A 14,039-nucleotide genomic window follows, 5' to 3' on the forward strand; every position below is an offset into this window, starting at 1 on the left:
TAAATCCGTAAACCTGATCCGATTGACGCCGGCTCCTGTGTTAATGTCTGTTAGATGTGGAGTTTCTCTCCTCAGGACAAAAGCGACCCATGGACATAAACACAAATGACCTCTGACCTGAGGTCTGTTGTCAGAATTGATTAGATCCCGGTGGGTCAGCAGTTCAGACGAGCACAAATGATTAGCACTGTAAACTGGGCCGTATATTACACAGCCCCAGGAGGAGAAGGCACAGCATCACTGTGCAGAGAAGGCTGTTATTTATTTGAACATCTACCGCTAATCTACTCTGCTGCTGTGTCCTTTAACTCAATGTTCCCCAGCCTTTTTTGTGCCAGGCATGGTTTCATGTAAAGCAATGTTTTGACAGACCAGCATAGAAACAAATAAAAACTCATTTTAAAAATACAGCTCAACATTGCGCTTAATGTAGACGTGGAAGCCCTCGCTTGTTTCTCTCTTTCTGTCTCATCATTTGGCCATTTCCACTTTCAGAAGAAGCTCTCCAAGGTGTTTGATTGATTGAAAAGTTCTTTTAGACTCTGATGTGGTCAATGAAATAGTTTTTGTTCAGTCTTTCTGTGCGGCCTGGTTGTACCAAATCTCCAAACGACCTGTTCCGTTGGTTGGGGACTGCTACTCTTAACTCATAACTAGGCTTTACACGATCAAGATTTTTGGGACCGATCAGCGAGTTTAAAAAAACGTTAACCGATCCGATCACAAGATGGAGGAATGTGTCTATTTAAATGACCTGTTCATTTACTGTATATACTTGTGTACTTAATTGCTCCAAAAATTATATTCACAATAAATAATGTATCTTTGTTCCTCTATTTATGCCAGTGAGGCATAGTGACAGACAGAACAAATGAATGGTCTTCTATTAGATGGCAGGAAGTAAATACAGTAATTAATGTATCCACTTTTTGTGATATTTTTGTTTGTTGGTGTACTGTGAGATTTTTCAATTGTAAAATATGTTCCTTGGCTCCATAAAGGTTGGAAATCACTGCTCTAGTCACATCGTGTATTCTAATCAGTCAGGTCAAACCAACATTACATGACAGAAATAATGGGTGCTAACGTACTGTAATTACATAACTTTATTTTTAATTAAATTACTTCACCCACACCGAAACTTAAGAGCATGATTCGACAGAACGGTGGCATGTTTACGTACAACCGTTAGCGCTAGCACTAGCTTGTAAGGCTACATAACGTTTTGTTGCCTGCTTGCGAGCCGTATCGTATTAAAAGTACGTGAACATACCTCAAACAAGCCTTAAACGAACGTCCTCTCCTGTCCAGAGCAACGGTGACCACCAACACATGTTTTTTCCCCCCCCATTTTGTCCTTATAATACAGTCGAGCCGGTTCGCTCCACTCTTGTTGTCGTCGCCACGGTAACGAGTCTATCCGGTCGCATTTGAGTTGACAAGATAAAGCCCAATGATTGTTAAAAAAAAACGGGATGCGGTAGTATCGGAATACAAGATTTTATTGCAGTAGTCTGACAGTGCAATCGTGAAAGAGCAAATTTGTCTTGTAGTCTGATCCGGGCATTACGTGTTGACTGTCTCCGACGTGTTGTCTGTCCCACACCGCTGACGTTTTTTTGTTTTTGTTTTATTTAAATAACTTCATTGGCCGTCAGATATTTACAGTACTACGTCAAAAGACACGCGACAAGGCTAAAAATAAACTAGCTTTTGGATTCAAATATACTGTGCACGCGGCGATGTCTTTTGTGGATCGGATCGGCGAATTATGACATTAAAGCTGATCAGACAATCAGCATAAAATGCTAAATATCGGCCAATACCGCTCAGCCCGATCAAATCGGTGTAAAGTCTTCTCATAACGAATACAAATTAAGCTGTTACCTCGCATTAATTTGTTAAATTTCTTTGATATCCTCGTATCACCTTATGTCTAATCCCATTACACAACAGTGTCGTTCATTTGTATTGCTGTGGGATGTTTACACTACTAAAGGAGCTTCCCTACTGTGATTTGTGCGCTTCATGTTTGAAACTTTACAATATGTTTAACGTCAAAGGTATTCTGTTTATTCTGTTTCAATCTTGAATCAATTTAAAGTCATTGAGAAATGTTAATTATTTCATTGATTGTATTTGTCATTAATATTAACACCACCAACCACATTGTAGCTACTTGCATAATATGAGATCGATACACGAGCCAAATATATAATATTGTACTAATATTGACTCTGAAACTAAATGAGGTAAACATTAGAAACAGCTCAGTCAGATGCACTGGAGTTGAGCAGCTCTGAAAAGTAATATGCAAAATAATAAACTGACTACCAACTACCGGAGACAAATTCGTTGTGTGTTTTTTTTGGACATACTTGGCAAATAAAGATGATTATGATTTATGGATTTTACAGTGTTCAAACTCTTGAGTAGAGTTGTGATGATCTTTTGGTGCTCCGTCACACTGACATGTTTGATAAATAGTGTCAGCAAACTGCTCCTCTCATCTCATTTCTCTGTTGGATTTGGATTTTTTTTTATTGCGTTTTGGTCTCTTTCTACCACACATTCCCACGACGAACATATATAAAATGTTTTATTACTTTGCATTGTTATTATGTTGAGAACATTGTAATCTTAGTCACAGGCAATTCATGTGCCCCACCACACTAACACTTCATGCAATCTCTCAGACTGTTCTAGGAGCCGAGGGCCTGTCGCTCGCTTTCCGCCACATCGTAAGCTCGCTACTCTGGTACTGTACGCAGCATTCGGCTGATGAGCTGCTCCACGAAGTCATCATCTGTGTCGGATACTTCACTGTCAATCACCCGGACAACCAGGTAAACGAGCTGGAGAAAATATATGCATTTCCAACTATAAACATCTATGTATGTACATTGCCTGGCCACAACATAATGACCACTTGCACAACCAGTGAGAGCCAAGACAAGAGCTTTACCAAAATTTCTGCCTGTACAAATTCTATGCTCAGTTTTGATTGGGTCAGTTTATTATTTTGGATATTAGTTTTCAGAGCTGCTCAACTCCACTGCATCTGACTGAGAGCTGATTCTAATGTTTACCTCATTTAGTTTCAGTCAATATTAGTACAGTATTACATATTTGGCTCGTGTATGGATCTAATATTATGCAAGTAGCTGCAATGTGGTTGGTGGTGTTAATATTAATGACAAACACAATCAATGAAATAATTAACATTTCTCAATGACTTTAAATTGATTCAAGATTGAAAAGGGAGAAAATTACTAGAGGTCATTTTCTGCTTTGTAAGTGGTAGCTAATAGACTTTCAAATGGTTATTTAAAATATTTTACTGGCTGCTGTTTACAGACAATTTTTTATATATCCAGTATGTAATTTAAGAAATATTTTTATTTGTATTCATGTATGTTTTTTTATTAGATTATAACATTATACAATATATATTTAAATGTTTTTATTTTAATATTATGTTATGATTTTTCTTTCTACTAACTAACCCTGGCCCTTTTTTAAGTCTAATTACATGATTTATCATGTAGTACTCATCAAGCAGAGAGTAGGTGTTTTTTTTGGGTTGTTTTTTTTTAACCTGTTGCAAAAAGCACCTGTTTAAAGATTAATTTCTTTGCCCCCCCCCCCTCCCCCCCCGGCTGTGGTCTCTGCGTAGTAGTCTATTGTGCCCCAGAGTGACACTGTGCCCCAGAGAGCGTGCACAACTCAGCCTTATATCCACTTACAGGACACTACTGAAGTGATGTGCACAAGCAGAATTGGCTGTCATGCATGGCCCGTCTACCAGGCCCCTGATCAGCTACAGTTGGCTGCACTCTGATTATGTTAAATCTGACTCTCCCAGATAACAGCCTCTAACCTCTGACACATCATTGATGTCCTCTTAGCAATTTATAGGCTGATTACCGATTCTACTTAGCCAGATTTTTCACTTTGAATTAAAGCGGTCCCCCACCACTGTACAACACTCTGCCTTCCCTGTGAGCCTATTCCTTTTAATTAATGTAATGTACAAAATCCGAGAGCCAATTTGCATTTCATATTGAATCATCAAATGATGGCCAATGATTCAGTAAAGTCAGTGAGAGATTATTTGTCTCTGTGGGCACCAAAGTTGAAACATTTGTGTTCCTAATTTGGTGCAAAATCATTTATCCACGATCTGTGTGCTCTCTGTAAAAGGATTGTGAGGATGAATAATTTGTTGCAGTGTTTTGGTATATCACATTGGACTCTAGGTCGTTTGGTTCTCAATTTCCCACACAACTAGCAAACAGGGATGTTCCTTGCCAGTGATCCAGTTGTGGGAACACGTCTATTAAGTTCCGCACCAAGATGGATGGCGTCTAGGAGAATATTCAGAGCAGCTTGAGCTTTTCTCCAGCTAATGTAAGCACTGGCACAGCACAAAAGCAACCCGAGCCGACGCCCGTGCGGTCGCCGTCGCTGCTGATTCAATGTCGGCACACCAGCTTTTGTTTATATGTGTGCTCTAGAAATGAAGCTGCTCATAAAAAGCCGAACTTTGAAGCATACATCCTGATGTATCCCCCCTGCTCAAGGGGCATGAATAATTCACTTTGTCAGACAAAAAGCCATTACAGGAGCAACATATGTAGGCTTGGTCTTGGGAGCCACTGAGCCATGTAGCCATATGTTTCATTGTCTGTAAGGGGGGGGGTCTGTGCACGCATTACAGACCAAGGCAGAACAAAAACAAACTTATTCGATAGCTGACATTAAAATGTACTTCCTCTTGTCCTTTATAGAAACATGCACACATAATCTCCTTGCGCTCAAATACTGTGATTCATTTGTGACTCATCCACTATGATGAGTTGTGGAATCTTTGAACTGGCGGAATGTCATTGGAAACTGTTGACATGTTAACCCGCCTGATTCCAGCGTGCTTGTTTTGTGTGCAAATCTTAAGAAAACTTTTTTTCAGTGTACGTGGAAAATGACCACGCGCACAAAAGTTGACTTGGCCAAGCAAACAAAGTGTTAATGTAACATTAGGTCAGGTAACATTAAAGGATTTATGAAGGAGATTATATTAGATGTTTATGTTGCTGAGATTGTCTCCTTGCATATGCTTCTAAAAGTGATAATACTACCAAGAATCTGAAGAGCTACTGATAATCTCCGCACCCAATATTCCACACACATCTCCCAAGCCGAGCTTTAGCTGTGGGGCCACCCCTCTTCTTCCCGTTCTTTTAGAGGGCGTTTCCACTGCCTCCAGGCCCGAGCATGATCTTTAGGCCTGTAATTCCTGCTAACCTGATGTTGCAATGCTCCCTTCAGCGGCACATTACTGCCGAAACAAGCAAGCCCTCGCTGCCCGCGGGGTAAGTGCTGCTCGTGCAGACCATGGGAGCCAGCGGCAGGGAATGTTACACACTGCATCACCTGGTAGATTAAACGGAGGCAGACAGACACTCTCTCCACTGACTAACTGGAAAGTGCCCAATTGTTCGCTCCATCTGTGATTTACACTCTGCTTCAGGGGTGAACGGTGGTCCAACCCGACTTAAGTGAAGCCGAGGACATTTTTATCCCTGCGAACCTTTGGAGAGCGGAGGTTGCGTTTGTCTGAAACACTGTCATCAGCATCATTCCACGGTGGGATTATCTGCAGGGAGATCTGGGATAGGATGACGGCGTCAGAGATAGTTATTGGTTTTATTGAGTAAACACATGACTCTCTGGGCTTTTTTCAGACAGCTGACAATTACCCTAAAGTCAAGTTGGAGTGTCTATGTCAATGTCTGCCTTGCTGGAATTCGCATGTCTAAAGGTAGTTTACATAGGAGCTGACGCGTGTCTGGATAAACGGTTGTAAACAGTTATTTGACCAACTTGGCTTTGTTTGTTGTTTTTGTGGTGCTGGTCTGTCGTCTTATCAGTATTATGGTATACATAACATATACAGCTCTTGTTCCTGTGAAGTTGTTAGGAGGCTGTCCAGACGCATTAATGAATGATAGAGATTGTCTCTTCCTTTTTTGTGTGACATCACAAACTGCTAATTGGATTTGCATACACTGACAGGGATCAACATCAAGTACATAGGCACAATTCAAGCGCTGTATCTTGGGAAACATTTTGGTTGACACTGTTAAGAGATATTATTTGGAGAATATTTGTAGTTTGCAGTGTAAGTGTTTAACCCAATTTTCACTTCCACACTGCTTTTTTTTGTTTGTTAGTTGTTGTTGTTTTAAACCAGAAGTGTGTTTGCGTTCCAGAACATTAACTTTACCGCACTCTTTGTTGTCATTGTAGACAGTGAGGAAGTTATGTCATGGAAGCGTCATAAAAAGCAACACTGTTTAAAAACGACAGGTCTCTGACCTTAAGAAAGAACACAGTAGCGAAGACTATTAGGTTTTTTCCAGGGTTGGGGTTTTCACGCTGGCCAGATGCCTTGATGGATTTTTATGAAGTCAGGCTTCACTCTGCAGATACTCGGACGTAATTGTAAAAAGGAACGTCTAGTCTCCCATTGAGAGCGGGCTCCCATAGGATGTAATACTGTGTAAAACTGTCACCATCATAACCTTATACTCTCGCAACTGTTATTCAAGTGTAAAAATTAGTTAAGCGCGGTTAAGTTGTGAAAACAAAACATTCAGTCTTAACAATAACAAATCACAAAGACACGCTTAGTGGTCAGTTTCCCAAGACGGATGCCTCTCACGCATTTTCCTTTTTCACATTCTTGTCACACAAGTGTCAATATATATTAACAACCCTAAAATATAAAAAGAAAATATCTGTGTACTTTAAGGGTGAAGTGAATAGTGATGCTTGAGTCTGATTGTGTCTGCTTAATTATGATACAATTTCTTTCACAGGATGAATAAAGTGTCTGTCGAGCTGTACTTCATCTAACTTCTGGTGTATACCGTTAGCCCAGTAGCATAATTGTCAGTCATTTTTGAACATTTTTTTAAAATTTAATTAAACAAAGGCCAGTTGCCTTGATTCAACCTTTGCGGAATAATACCATGACTAAGAATGAACACAGACTTAAAGAAAACACTTTTTTAGCAAGCACATTGTTTTTTTGGTTTTTTTTTTTTTTTTTTTTTTTAAAGCTTCACTTTAATTGAAAATTAATCCTTAATTTTTCACTGAATTGAAATGTGTTGAGGGCATGTGTGCAACACGGACTTTTATAAGACTTTTCTACCTTCAGTGTACTGAAGTGCTGTGGCTCTGACCACTGTCACCACATTTACTTACCTATGACGCAGCATAAAGAGTGTTCAATGTTGTTCTCAAGTGCACTTCAGCATGGTCTCAGGAGGGGCTCAGGGTTGAACCCACAACCTTGATGTTTGGAGAAGACCACTATGGTACCCAAGCCAAGCCGCTATGTAGGATGATGGTTTGAACTCCAAAGTTTTGTGCCACTGTAAATGCATTTTTAGCCCAATTCTAAAGTGTATGACTTCAGGGGCATTCGCCTTTCGAGGGTCCCGTTCACTTCACTGCTTTGAGTATGAGCCTCACGCTTGACTGTGGAGCTGAACTACCGCTAATGTTGTTGCCAGTTTGTCTTTGGGCGGCGTTCCAGCTTGCAATTTAGGATTGAGTGAAAAGTATCACAAATACACCAAAATTACACATACTGAAAATAAGCAGAACTGCTTCTGAAAACACCTTAAAGCTTTTTTCCCATTAGTGGATGAATTTGACCAGTGAGTCGCACATTCCTGGGCGAAAACCTCTTATTGAATTAGAGAACTTGTTGGGATTGAACCTTTTTATAGTTCCCTGCACTCCTGATGCACTTTCCTCAGCCCAGGTAAACTTTGATTCAGTATGATACTATATACGTTTCTGTGTTTCCTTTTGCAAAAACCGTGAAGGGTATTGAAATAACTAAACTGCTTAATAAAGTGTTGTTGTTTTTTTTAAACTGAAATTCTACACTGTTTACATCAGATCCATTGTACTGGTGGATCACAGAAAATTCCTAAAAACACTGTCACCATCCAAATTGTTCTGGATGTAAACATACCTTTTGACATAAACAAGACTTCCCTCAAGTTTACAACTGGCACGGTCTGCCGTGATGTGCTCCTCACATCGGACGGAACACTTGTTATTACACCTTCTGAGTTTGACGCGTACTGCAGGGCTTCTGTAAACAAGCGGCGATAAGAAAAAGGCTGTTCTGTGTCTCTTTGAATGTGTCCGCAGAGGGCAGGCCCTGAAACGCTTCACCTTGAGCTGATAAAAGTGATGAATTATCACTTTGTTTATGCTTCTGCTCAAACTGGCAGCACACTATCAAAGGAGAAGTGTATTTGCGCGTATTCTTAGTCTGAGTGAATTTATGACACTGTGACCCCAGGTTGCTCCTTTCATTGAAAATGCCACTGCATTTTGTTCCTCCAGTCTGGATTTACCCTGCTGACCTCCACCATCAACCACTACCCAACCACCCCTTAGCTCTCTGGGGGGGTTTCTTTGACACACACAAAACAAAAACTAAACGGGAACATTCTTTTTAAAACTGACAATAATATCGTTTATATCAGGTGTGGGCAAACTTTTGTGCCCAAGGGCCACATTTGATTTTTGAAAAGGACAGATTAAAATAATTAATTCTCATGTTTTAATAGTTATTTACAAACTATTTATAATTAATAAACCCATTATTTAATCAAATAGGTAAAAATATTTCTTTTAGTAATATTTTTTATTTTACAATCATAATTTGAACAATTATTTAATACAATAAATAAAAATGAATTTGAACGTAAACATTTTATAAAGAAAACAATTTGCTAAATTACTGCAACAAATACCACAGGACTACTAATAATTTAAATGCTCAATGGGCTGTATTTAAGAATAAACATGGCTGCATGTACAGTAGCTATACATTGCCCAACCTTAGTTTATGTCAGGGGTGTCCATACGTTTTTGTCCGATGGCCACATAAAGAAAAATCGAAGAATACAAAGGCCACTTTCAAATTCTTCAACATTAATATGTTAAACATGCTAAAACACGTTATTCACCTTAGCACTATACACCAATACTTAGAAATTTCTCTGTAGAGCAAGTACACGTTAAAATTCGCCCAAAAAAACATTTCCTGAATTCATAGGTGACAACGCTCCTCAAAAACTTCAAGGTCAGTACGGTGATTATTCAAACCCATATGATGATCTGTATTTTACATTGTTCAATGCTTTTTCCAAATGTGATATAAATTGGTCGAATCGCCGACACATTTTTGGGACGCACCTTGTGCTGTTACTCTGACCCGCCATGGTGGCTTATATTTTGTGTCGCTCAAAACAGTAATTTCATGAATTTTAGCAACCACAGATGCCTCTAAACTGAGCTATATTTATTCCTGCCTGTGTATTTCAACTTATGGAGTGTTTGTTCATTCTCGACTCAGTTTCTTTTTCAGTTTGCATGTTTGAGTGCCAAATTACAGAATCTTCACCTGATATGTATTTTGGGGGTCTAAATACAACCATTTTTAATCGTTTTTAGTATTTACATTTTGATATCTTGGGGTTTTGTGGCTCGGAAAACAGAATCTGTAGTCTGTTTTCAGATTGTCTCATACAAACGGCGCCGGCGTGTCTTTCTTAAGGGGAACACATTCTGGAAAATATATTTTTTATAGTTTGTAAATCTATCTTCTTCAAGCTGTTCACATTGTAATGTCATCATGATGAGACCAATAAGCCACTTAGATTGAGCAAAAGTACCTCGCTATTGTGAGGCTTGAAACAGGATGTTCTCAGAGGGAAGTGGCCACTGAGCTTAAGTGGTCTCAGTGTCATCAGCAGGTTGCAACAAAGATGCAGAAAGACGAAGAGTCACTGAAAAGCATAGAACTGAACGTCTTTGGAAGATAATTGGTGCATTCATGCATCAACCACCGGTTCTGAATTTTGCAATTCAGCTCCTTGTTAAGAGAACAGCCACTTATACGAAAAGTACTGAAACATTGAACAGTTGGACATGTCCTTTCCAAATTATAGAAAAAGGTCAAATTAAGTTCACCTGTAAGGGTGTTTTAGGTTCATCCTAAAGTTTCAGCCGAAAGCTGAATAGCCCAACATTTTTGTGAGTACTATAGTGTGTTTTGATCCTTTTACAATTGTTTTCAATTTTTTGGAAAGAAAAGCAATTTGGCTTTTGTAGCACTGGCCTGGTTGAAATGATTGACGGGTGTGACGAAAAGGAGGTCTACAGATCAATTGTACTTCCCACTTCTTCATGAGGTTCCCACACTGTTGGTTTTACCTCCTGTGCTCTTCACCAAGCCTCAGTACTCCCGTTGCTCTGCGGATTCTACCAAGGCTGTGACGGGCACTTGCCAAAAGGTGAAGTCCGGTGATGTCACGTTTCCCCTTTCGGCACACTCTCATTACAGCCGCCACAAAGGAAGTGCCAAACTTCCCATCTTTATTTTATAACTGCACGTGTACATGTCTTGCCAATGCGTGTTTGCGTTTTGTTTTACTGGCAGATTTACATTGTGATTTACTAGCGACAGTAACGCCGACCTGGCCGCCCTGCCCTGTGTGCAGAGGGGGCTCAAGTACTCACACTACTGAAGTACAGACACTTAGTTGAAATATTGATTCGACTTCTTAAATACATTTCAGTTTCCTACTTTTACTCAAGTACAAAAAATATATATATATTTGTTACTATCTATTATATACAATATCCATTTTTTGAAAGCTTGGCACAATGACAAAAAGCCTATTCCTTTTAATTAAAATGCTTTGCCAACATTGTGAACAGACTAGCAGAAAATGCTATATAGTGAATGATATCAACTGAAAGAACAAACCATGTCATGAATGCCAAAAGCTTGTTTTTCGCCACAAATTATTATCAGAACCGACAAATAACAATTCTCTTAAATAAGGTGATGGATAGATGGCACTTGAACAGATTATGTATATGTATGGTAAAAACAGAGTACGTGTCGTGATATTTTGTAGAAAGTCACGATCATGAGAACAATTGACGTAGTTCATGGAGTGAATGACGAACGCTATGTTGGAAGAAAAAAAAGTCACACTCAAGCTCCGCGGTGAGTCAGTGTCGCTCATGACACATTTCATAGTTTTCTTAGATCTGTAAATAAATTATTTTGACATCAAAAGCCCTTTCTCAGTCTTGTTTTTGTTGTTACAAAACAAAGTCACAGTACTGCTTGACATATTTCTTTTGACAAACGGCTTGTTTTCTATGCTTTTTGGTCAGGTGTGTTGAGTGAAACCAGCCCATTTTCTACTGCTGATTATTAAAGAAAGGAAAAAGCTAGGAACCATTTTTTTCTGGTGAAAGAAGTCGACTCTTTCTTTTGGTAGGTTTGGTGTTAATGTCGCACAATACAATATTCGGTGGGTCTTGAAAGAGCAATCAAAATGCTTGAAAACAGCTGGCAGTATGTGGAAGTCTGCTTTGAAGACGGCTGCCAGTGAGTGAGTTGAAAATCAAATAAGTGTTTGATAAATGATACACATCTCAAAAATTCTGACAGGTTATGTAAAGATCTCAATAAGTCAATCAAGATCTTAACCGCAGTTGACTTTACCGCTTTCTATTTTTGTCTTTTTTACGATGCATGGTCATCTGCGGAGGTTGAAAAAACAAGCATGTCTATTTTAAAAAGTAAGGCGTTTAAAATACAGTTTTTGGTTTTCAAATATAGGGACTAAAGGTTTTGTAGGTTTTTTTTAAGACAGACAACGAAATATTCAAGTAAAGTACAGATACCTGAAAAATCTACTTAAGTACAGTTAAAAAGCATTTATATTTGGTTACTTCCTACCCCTGCCCGTGTGTTCCAGGTGATCGTGCAGTCTGGCCGCCAGCCCAGCGTGCTGCAGAAACTGTGTCAGCTGCCCTTCCAGTATTTCAGCCACCCGCACCTCATCCGCGTGCTCTTCCCCTCGCTCATCTGCGCCTGCTACAACAACGGCCCCAACAAGGTCATCCTGCAGCAGGAGATGAGCTGCGTGCTGCTCGCCACATTCATTCAGGTACAACTGCGTCCCACTCGCTCGCTCGCACGCCAAGGCAGAAAACTCGTTGCAAGTAACCTCGAGCGTCGTCAAGTAAAACATCCATAAACAATTGTAAGGAGAGGCTCTACGCCACCGCTGATTAACAGCCGCTTCACATGAGTTCTGGTCAATGTGAAACAGCCGTGCTCTTCATAAAGACGAATGGCTTCCTCGGCCAGTGGATTTAGGCTGCCACTGCCTCAACTCCCAGTAAACACCTTGTCTTCTTTATCTTCCTCTGACAACACTCGGCCAAGCACCAGTGTTTGCACACCGATTAGCCCGCCATTCACAAGGAAGCGAGCTATTGTCATTGCTTTCAAACGAAGTCACAATGCACGGCGTCTTATTGTTGCGTCCGGCCCCCGGCAGCATTCCTCAGAGGGAATCTACGATGGAATACGGCTACTCATTATGCGAGCAAAATCATGGGACACCTGGCAAGTGCACGAACTAAAATACCTCTTTGCAGCTATAAAGGCCTGCCTCACACAGAGTGACGCGGCCGAATGCAACTGAAGTGGACCATTGTGAAAAAATTACCTTGCTGACTTACACACTCCCAACCGCACACCAGGCGATTGAGTGCCGCACATCTACCGACGCGCTGCAAAGGAAAAACTGCGACCTTGTTGGGTTTTGGGGCTCCGCATACAACACACATACACTGTGTTCTTTTTTATTGAACCACAAAAACATGGTGCGGTTGTCAAGGAAGAAGTTGATGCTTTTAATGCCAACCCAAACCAGTTTGGCTGAGTTTGATTTCCCCCACCACCTTCCTTGCATGCCACTGATGACTGGTTAATTAAATGATGAAAAAGTCTTGCGTGATATTCGTCCATATTAGCTTGACGTAACATAATGCCACTGAATAAATTAGATTGTTGTAATTTTAAGATAATGATAATGTTAACTTGAATTTTCCATAAATCCCTAGGATTGTGCTACGAGTGAGAAACGTGAAAGCAAAACAAAGCAAAGTGGTAAGTCTCTCACACGCAACACTTTCGACTTCATGTTCCTCAATACACGGCGGTCCACGGTTTACGATGGAGTTCCTTTCCTACGGAATGCTAACCCAGTGTTCCAGTCATAATTACAGTTAATATCTGTATGAAAAACACTTCAAGGGCATACATATAAAACAATTAAGTGAAAAACGATAGTCGGTACCATCGTAAATCGAGGACCCCCGGGAGTGTTCTATAGTGAACAAGGTCTTTCACCCACTCAGGTTTTATCTTGTGAACACTCACACAGTCCGGTATGTGTGTCTCTTCCATCTCCCACATGCAGCGCTCCAGCAGCTGGATTACTACGAGTTGCCCAACCGCTTCCCTCGAGATCAGTGGGATTCTGCGCTGCAGTTTTTCCTCAAAAAGCAGGATGAGTGACCGATAGACACCTTTAAAAAAATTTAAAATAAAAAACAGTGTCTACTCTCCTGACCTGAGGCTGAGTTGACTGAATCCGTTCAGATGTTTAAAAAAAAAAAAAAAATTGTGGAAGCTTTATTCAACGTTGATGCACCTGCTGGGAAAGCAGACTGATGACAATGAAGAATTTGAACCAACATCTTGTTTGTATATTGCAGTTTAATTTATTACGTTTCCTATTTTGTACTCATTTTACGCCAGTTATGACATCCACTAATTTGCAATTGTGTTCAGAATGTTTTTCTAGCTGGCATCTTTTCAGTTTGTTTACCAAGAAGACAAAACACTAATCAGTTTACTGTTAACGTACCGAATAAATATTTGTTAATATATGATGATAATTTGTACAAATGTACATAATAAAAGTTGTTGGGTTTTTTTGCTTGAATTTTCTGTTTTGTTTGTTTCAATCACCATTAATATCAAATAGTGGTAAGTCTTGTCAATAGCTTGTAGTTTAATTTACATTACTGTAAATCATTTACGTTTAATTACAGTGGCAGATGAT

At 39.8% G+C, this 14,039-nt stretch overlaps 1 protein-coding gene across 6 annotated transcripts in view; it reads left to right on the forward strand.

Moving 5' to 3' along the window:
* The window catches only part of scaper (S-phase cyclin A-associated protein in the ER), a 69,707-nt gene extending 55,788 nt beyond the window's left edge, over positions 1-13,919 (forward strand). For all 6 annotated transcript variants that reach the window (XM_061774338.1, XM_061774339.1, XM_061774340.1 and 3 more), the window contains 4 exons: positions 2,697-2,846; positions 11,877-12,068; positions 13,033-13,078; positions 13,392-13,919. In XM_061774338.1, the coding sequence (XP_061630322.1) occupies positions 2,697-2,846; positions 11,877-12,068; positions 13,033-13,078; positions 13,392-13,489 (486 nt within the window). In that variant the 3' untranslated portion in view covers positions 13,490-13,919. The remainder of the gene's footprint in view (positions 1-2,696; positions 2,847-11,876; positions 12,069-13,032; positions 13,079-13,391) is intronic.
* Positions 13,920-14,039: the final 120 nt, after the last annotated feature.

This window comes from Phyllopteryx taeniolatus, chromosome 5 (assembly GCF_024500385.1).
Source record: "Phyllopteryx taeniolatus isolate TA_2022b chromosome 5, UOR_Ptae_1.2, whole genome shotgun sequence".
NCBI classification, from domain to species: domain Eukaryota; kingdom Metazoa; phylum Chordata; class Actinopteri; order Syngnathiformes; family Syngnathidae; genus Phyllopteryx; species Phyllopteryx taeniolatus.